This window comes from Urtica dioica, chromosome 7, assembly GCF_054948205.1.
Source record: "Urtica dioica subsp. dioica isolate 48M chromosome 7, U.dioica_male_clone48M_v1_H2, whole genome shotgun sequence".
NCBI lineage: Eukaryota > Viridiplantae > Streptophyta > Magnoliopsida > Rosales > Urticaceae > Urtica > Urtica dioica.
The window spans coordinates 30272222-30279034 of NC_142762.1; the positions used below are offsets into that span (position 1 = coordinate 30272222).

General features: G+C 32.5%; 1 protein-coding gene across 2 annotated transcripts; it reads right to left on the minus strand.

Annotated features, from left to right (window-relative positions):
• Positions 1–3286: 3286 nt before the first annotated feature.
• Positions 3287–6472, minus strand: LOC149390746 (auxin-responsive protein IAA18-like). 2 transcript variants are annotated; one of them, XM_089620334.1, is made up of 5 exons: positions 5695–6472; positions 5166–5470; positions 4148–4280; positions 3914–3978; positions 3287–3708 (listed from the first exon to the last, which is right to left on the minus strand). In XM_089620334.1, the coding sequence occupies exons 1-5, from the start codon at positions 6048–6050 to the stop codon at positions 3668–3670; spliced, it is 900 nt and encodes a 299-aa protein (XP_089476460.1). In that variant the 5' UTR covers positions 6051–6472; the 3' UTR covers positions 3287–3667. The 2 variants fall into 2 exon arrangements, with proteins under 2 accessions (XP_089476460.1, XP_089476459.1); XM_089620333.1 differs by having other exon boundaries at positions 3287–3718; positions 5695–6444.
• Between the last annotated feature and the right edge of the window lie 341 nt (positions 6473–6813).

Sequence of the window (6813 nt, forward strand, 5' to 3'; positions counted from 1 at the left end):
ATGCTTTGTTGTACGTAGTGATGGCAGCTACAAGTCTCTGAAACACTCTTGGCCATGGGTATTGAAGACACCAGTTCAGCGCGGTTCAAAGTCGAAACTTACGCCAACATGCCACAACAGAAAAACCTACAGAAGTTCATGATCGACCTATACCGACACGGGGCGGTGAAAATAGCGACCAAAGTGGCATCGGACATGGAGATGGATTATGATTAGGAAACTTTTTATTTTGGTTGGTTAAAGTAATATTTAAGTACTCCTTTGTTGTGTTAAACATGATGACATTGATGTCCATTTGCTTTTTTTGTCGATTGATGTCAACAAAACCCGTCTATTGTTGACATTGATGTCTATTGTTGACATCAATTTCAACAATTGCTGTCTATTGTTGATATTGATGTCAATTGTTGACACTTATGTCAACAATTGACAGTAACTGTTGACATTTGTACAATCTATCTAAATTGAAGGAAGGTAATATGCATACACACTTAAGTCGGAAATCACAAATAAAGTATGAAATCAACAAGAGTCATTCACTAAAAAAGGTGGAAATGAACAAAAGAAGTATGAAATCAAGAAGACATCTTCTCTCTTTTTATTGTGTGGACAGATGAGTAGCATTATTACATGTTTGATGATTGTGGCCAATTTCCTCGCAACACATACACTTGCGCCTAATAATGTGCTCGCCTAAAGAAGGTATTCTACTTTTTTTGGGCCTATCGGCGGTATGTACTTTGTGTTGAGGCGGAAGAACTCGACAAGCCGCGATTGCATGTGGACAAATAAAATTATGAGTCTGGCATACATGAGCATGTTTTATCTTCTAAATTAACAACATATATTATCCCCTCTCTGTCTACTACCTCAAACTCACCGAATGAAGATGGCCTCACCTAGTAGACACAAATATTTCATTAAAATCTTATACAAAACCTGAAATAGTTGTCAAGTGTTGATATATATATGGTCATCACTGAGTAAAAAAAGCATAGGCAGAATTATTATTTGTTGACTTTAGACGTCAACAATTTCCATCCATTGTTGAAATTGATGTCAACAAAGTTCATTATTTGTTGACTTCAGATGTCAACATTTGACGTCCATTGTTGACATCTAAAGTCAACGATTAATAAACCTCGTTAACGATTTCAGAAAACTCGATGAACATACCCAGACCAAACTGAACATTTAAATCTCTTTAAACAATCTATAAAAATGACATAAAACTTTTTATACCACAAATTTTTTTAAAAGGAAGAAACAGCGAAGCTTGAGCTTTAGTTTCAGCGAGGATCTGGGGTCGGAACTTGGGCGAGGACGTTGTGCGGGGGCTGAACTTGGACGAGGATTTCAGAGCCACGATTTCATAGCTTGGGTGAGGGTTTCAACGCTTGAGTGTGAGTTTTTAGAAGCAGAGGGTTTCAATGCTTGAGTGGGGGTTTCATGGGTGACCGACCTTGGACGAGATTTACAGGGGAGAGAGAGAGAGAGAGAGAGAGAGAGAGAGAGCGACGGAGAGAGAGAGAGAGAGAGAGAGAGAGAGAGAGAGAGAGAGAGAGAGAGGAAGAGAAAATGTTTCAGACTTAAATATTTGCTCATTAAAACGAGTTGGTGTGGGTTGGTTTGAGATTGTAAGTAAAATGTAGTTGAGAGTAAAATGGTAGTTGTACAAATGAGTTAGTGGCATTTTTGGCCAAATTATGGTTTTGGTGGGAAATTGGAAAAAGTTATTGTTTTAGTAGTAGATGAGGCAATTTCTCTTGTTTCTTTGGGGTCGTCGTTACTCTCTCTCTCTCTCTCTCTCTCTCTCTGTGTGTGTGTATTTTGTTTTCATTGTTTCCAATAATCGGAATGGATGTTATTATAAAATTCTATTTTATTCTTGACTAAATGTATCTTTATTTATTTTATATTGTAAATTGTAATCAACAAAAAATTATCTGGCGCTTACAGTTTGGGATTAACAATACTAACTCGTGATAACTCGTAATTAGTAAATCGTATTTACTGTTTGATTAACTAGTCCTGATCTCCGATACTTTCCTATTAGACTAACTAGAAAATGTTATGGTTAATCGTATTTATTATTGTTCTTGTTACGGTAAAGAAGATTTAATATTGTTCGTGTTATGGTAAATAAGATTTACTATTGTTCTTGTTACGGTAATTAAGATTTACCTTGTTCTTATTACGGTAAATAAGATTTACTATTGTTCTTGTTATGGTAAATAAGATTTACTATTGTTCTTGTTACGGTAAATAAGATTTACTTTGTTCTTGTTACGGTCAAAAAGATTTATTGTTGTTCTTGTTACGGTAAATAAGATGTACTGTTGTTCTTGTTACGGTAAATAAGATTTAATATTTTCTTATTACGGTAAATAAGATTAACTATTATTCTTGTTACAGTGCAAAAGATTTACTCTTATTCTTGTTACGACAAATTATAAGATTTACTAATTTTTTTTTGTTATTGATGATATTATTTACTATGATAGTTAATAATATTAACCTAAGGGTATTATTGGAATATTAGAATGTTGTCATGATAATTGGCTATTTTCCTAAATATATTAAGGGTAATTTAGCAAAATAGGCAACTTAAACGTTGGGGATTGCTAAATAGCCAATGTTTGATAAATATTAGGTAAATATCCAATTTTATATATTTACAAACGTAAATATTAAGTAAATAGCCACTGCCATAGTAAGCCGCATCATCGTTTATGTATTTATCTAATATTTATCAAACCTTGACTATTTAGCAATATCAAACGTTTAAGTTGACTATTTTTCTAATTTTTTGATATATTAATAGTTGAGCTATAATTTTAAAGTAGGTGTGTTGTTTTGGCTAGTTGTTTAGTCGGCCTAGGATAAATCACCTATTTTAAATGAAGATGGCTCATGCAATTCTTGAATGCAAGGGTGCATCGTCAAACCAAAGTTGATTTTTTTAAGATTCAAATTGAAGTGTAAAAATTTGAGATCTGTCTTTCTGTCGTTAAAAGAAAATTTAGGACAAAGATCCTTAAAAACCAGTTGTCCATAACATTCATAAACTTCTTATCTAATATAGAGCATAAGTTATATATACTTTTTTACTATGCAATCGAAAAACGAATAAAACAGTTCATAATCTTATTGATTAACAAGGTGGCTATGCTATTTGGCACATATATAATATTGACATCACACGATTACGCACATATATATATATATATATATATATATATATATATATATATATATATATATATATATATTGGCGTCTTACAAGTCATAATCATATTTTGATTCTCATGTAGATACATAAACCCTATACAATTGAGTATAATACTCATATAGATCGCACTCCCTCTCCTCACAAACTAATTATACAAATTAGCCCATTTTATGGGTTTAAGATTCAAAAATTTCAAAATACAATCCGATATATATATATATATATATATATATATATATATATATATATATATATATGTATGATGATCAAGAGACCATGGAAGGAAAAAAAAAACGAACACAAGAAAAATAGAAATTTTCCCCTGAAAAATAACACAAGTAGGAAAAAGCCTTTATAGGCTCTAAGGGATAGATATTCATCACTTGGTGCAACTTTGGTGTCTCCACTATAACGTCTCTCATTATTTCCCAGCTCTCATGATTGAATCAAGTGGTGGTGTCTTTTCAGCTTGAGCACTGTTTGTAACTGAGAACATGAGTGAATGATCGTGCATTAAAAACGGCTATAATCAAATATGCTCTAATGAAATTGAAATTAATGGTTTATCGATAAATTATTTCGTCCCAAATCCCACTATACTAACGTTTAGATTTAAACCCTGATAATTATAATAATTATTTCCAACATTTTATGAAGAGACAATAGGCAGTATTCACTCACGTTTTATAGTTGAAAGCTCGACTGTCCTCAAAACTCGTAGCCTCTTTGCAGTGGATACAAACATTCTGTACGAAAAACTTTAATTATGAGCTACACATATCTTTTAAAAAGGAGAAATGAAAAGCAGAAACATCTTAAGAAACGGACAGACACACACAGTCATAGATATATACACACACACACACACACACACACATATATATATATATATATATGTATGTATATTGTACTTACTTCCATGGGACATCCCCAACAAGCATTCTGTCTCCTTCATTATCTTCGTAAACAAGAGTATATTCTCCATTACTCACTGTTTTGGCATCAACCGTCTCTTCAGGACTTTCGGAGGCACTATAATCTCTTTGTGCTATTCCTCATAAAATAAAGCAACAAAAATAATACATAAAACCCAATTAGTTTCTTGCCCGAAGTTACTTCTGTTGTTAATATTTTTGTGAAAATATAGCTAATTTGTAATTGACAATATAAAGAAATTAGCCAAAACTCTTGATGGATAATGTTATATATATGGCAGAATTTTATTTTATTTATTTATTTAATTATTTTTTTTTGCGGTGGGAATTTTGTTCATTAAAAACCCATACAATATTTGATATTCTTTCACAAGTAAACATAGAGTTTATTTTTTTTAATTTTAATTTTAATATGTTATATGGTTGATTTTCTGTTGTGAATGATTTGATGCCTATATGTTTAGTTATTATGTTATCGGTTATTAGATAATAAATTACGGCTGCTTTTTTTCTTTTTTTCTCCTTGGCTATTAATCAACTTCTAAAAGTAATACTTCTGGCTAGTTCATTTGGTAAGCACCTCCTCCCTCCCAAATGAAGAGAAGGGTTCGAGTCACCGCAAAAGCAATTTGCTAAAAAAAAGTAACACTTAATAAATAAATAAAGTGATACCAATAATTAATTCGTTCCATAGAGTTTTTTTTTTATTCTAAATAATTTCTATTTGAAAAGTGTAGATTTCTCTCGTAATACAATAAAATTCACCTCTCCGATGTTCAATTATGTTTTTCTTTAAACGAACATTTTCAAAAAGTGTCTAATTAACGATTATGTATTTATTTGTTTATTTTAGTAATGATAGACACAGCACGTTCGAGCTAATGAATTACGGGTGAAATATTGCAATCAAGAAAAAAGACTATTAAAATATGTAGAAAATTTCAAGGTAAAGTGACATATATAAGCTCTTGATCATGTTGAAAGGAATTATTAATTACCAGCAAGGAGGCCTCTGAAGAGTTCATCTATGGCATACGACAGCTTCTCATAACTATCATAAGCTTTGAGGTCCACTTTTCTTCCTATGGGGACTCCTTCCATGTTGATCTTCAGAAACAAATGATCTTGGACAGTATTAACATCATCAGATTCAATTCCATTACTATCAAATTTCACTTGTTCCTTCAAAGCCAGCTTTTGCTCAGGCCCGAAACTCGAAATCGGAGTCTTTAATGAGTTGCTCGCAATATTTTTCCGAGATGACCGGACAGGAGGCCATCCAACCACCGGAGCTCGAGCCGTCCTACACATTTAATTTCAATCACAAAAAAAAATAACTCTTATTGAAATTTTAAAAATATTCATCATATGATAAAATGGTATGTGAAAACAATTTAGTATATTTTACAAAGTAACCTAGCTGCTGATTATGATTATCCTAAGCCGTTTCGTATTTTTCATTGCCTATTCTCTTTTTTTATTTTAAGCTCAAAATAACAATAAGTAAATATAGAGAAAGCCAATTACCTTTTGTTGCAGCAATTCGGTTGCGGCGGATCATCAGAGACGTTGCAACGAGCCGAAAGACATGCTTTGCTGTTTTGCTGTGATGATGAGATGTTATTATAAGGTAACACATATGAAGGGTTTAGGGATGAGCTATTTTTCAGCCAATTAATATTATTATTATTATCATTGGTAGGGGTATTGTCTTTTGGTTGAAACAGAATAGCCTTTTTGCCTTCATGAAGGTCATGACTATCACCAGGAAGACCAAGCCTCAGCTCAAGTTTTTTGTCATCTGAGACACCAATATGGCTTCTTTTGTTTTTTCTAGAGTTCCAACAACATGGATCTTTGTGCAACTCACCAAGAGCTTCCATTTGATATGTTGATCGAAATACTGACTAGAGGAGTGATTGTATACACAAGACCTGGCTGTATATATAAAGAGAGCGAGATCAGAAACAAAGAGAGCTTTTTGAATGTGTTTCTTTCAGGACCCCCTTTTGAAGAAAATGAAGTTTCCTTGCAATTCAGCATATATAAACATATATACTTAAAGATTACTGGCTATAAATATACATGTTTTCTTTTCCTTTTTGCGCCTTTTGAGAGAGAGAGAGAGAGAGAGTGCTGGGGTCCAGAACTACTAAATGCAGACACTTATTAATTACAAGAGTGTTAATACAATACCATGTAATATAAGAGCTTTAATATGGTTAGTAGACTGGTTAGAAGTACTAAAGCATCGCATAGTAATTATAGGAAAGATAAGATCAATTTTAAGATATATGGTCTGATCACGCGGCACTTTCTCGATCTATATTGATCTACTACGATACACACTCAAAAAGAAAAAAGAAAAAAAAGCGAATATAAAGAAAAACAAGATAAACGTTGAAAGATTCCTTTGTTTTTTTTGTCAAACTTGTAATGAATGAAAATTAAGATTGTATATTTCGAGCAAAAACAAGAAGAAATATATAAAGATTGTATATGGATATGGATATTTAACGATGTACGTCCTCTCTCTCTCTCTCTCTCTCTCTCTCTCTCTCTCTCTCTCTCTCTCTCTCACATCCACACACACACGCACAACTACACACAAATGCTACTACTGAGAGTGCGCATATTAAAAATAAA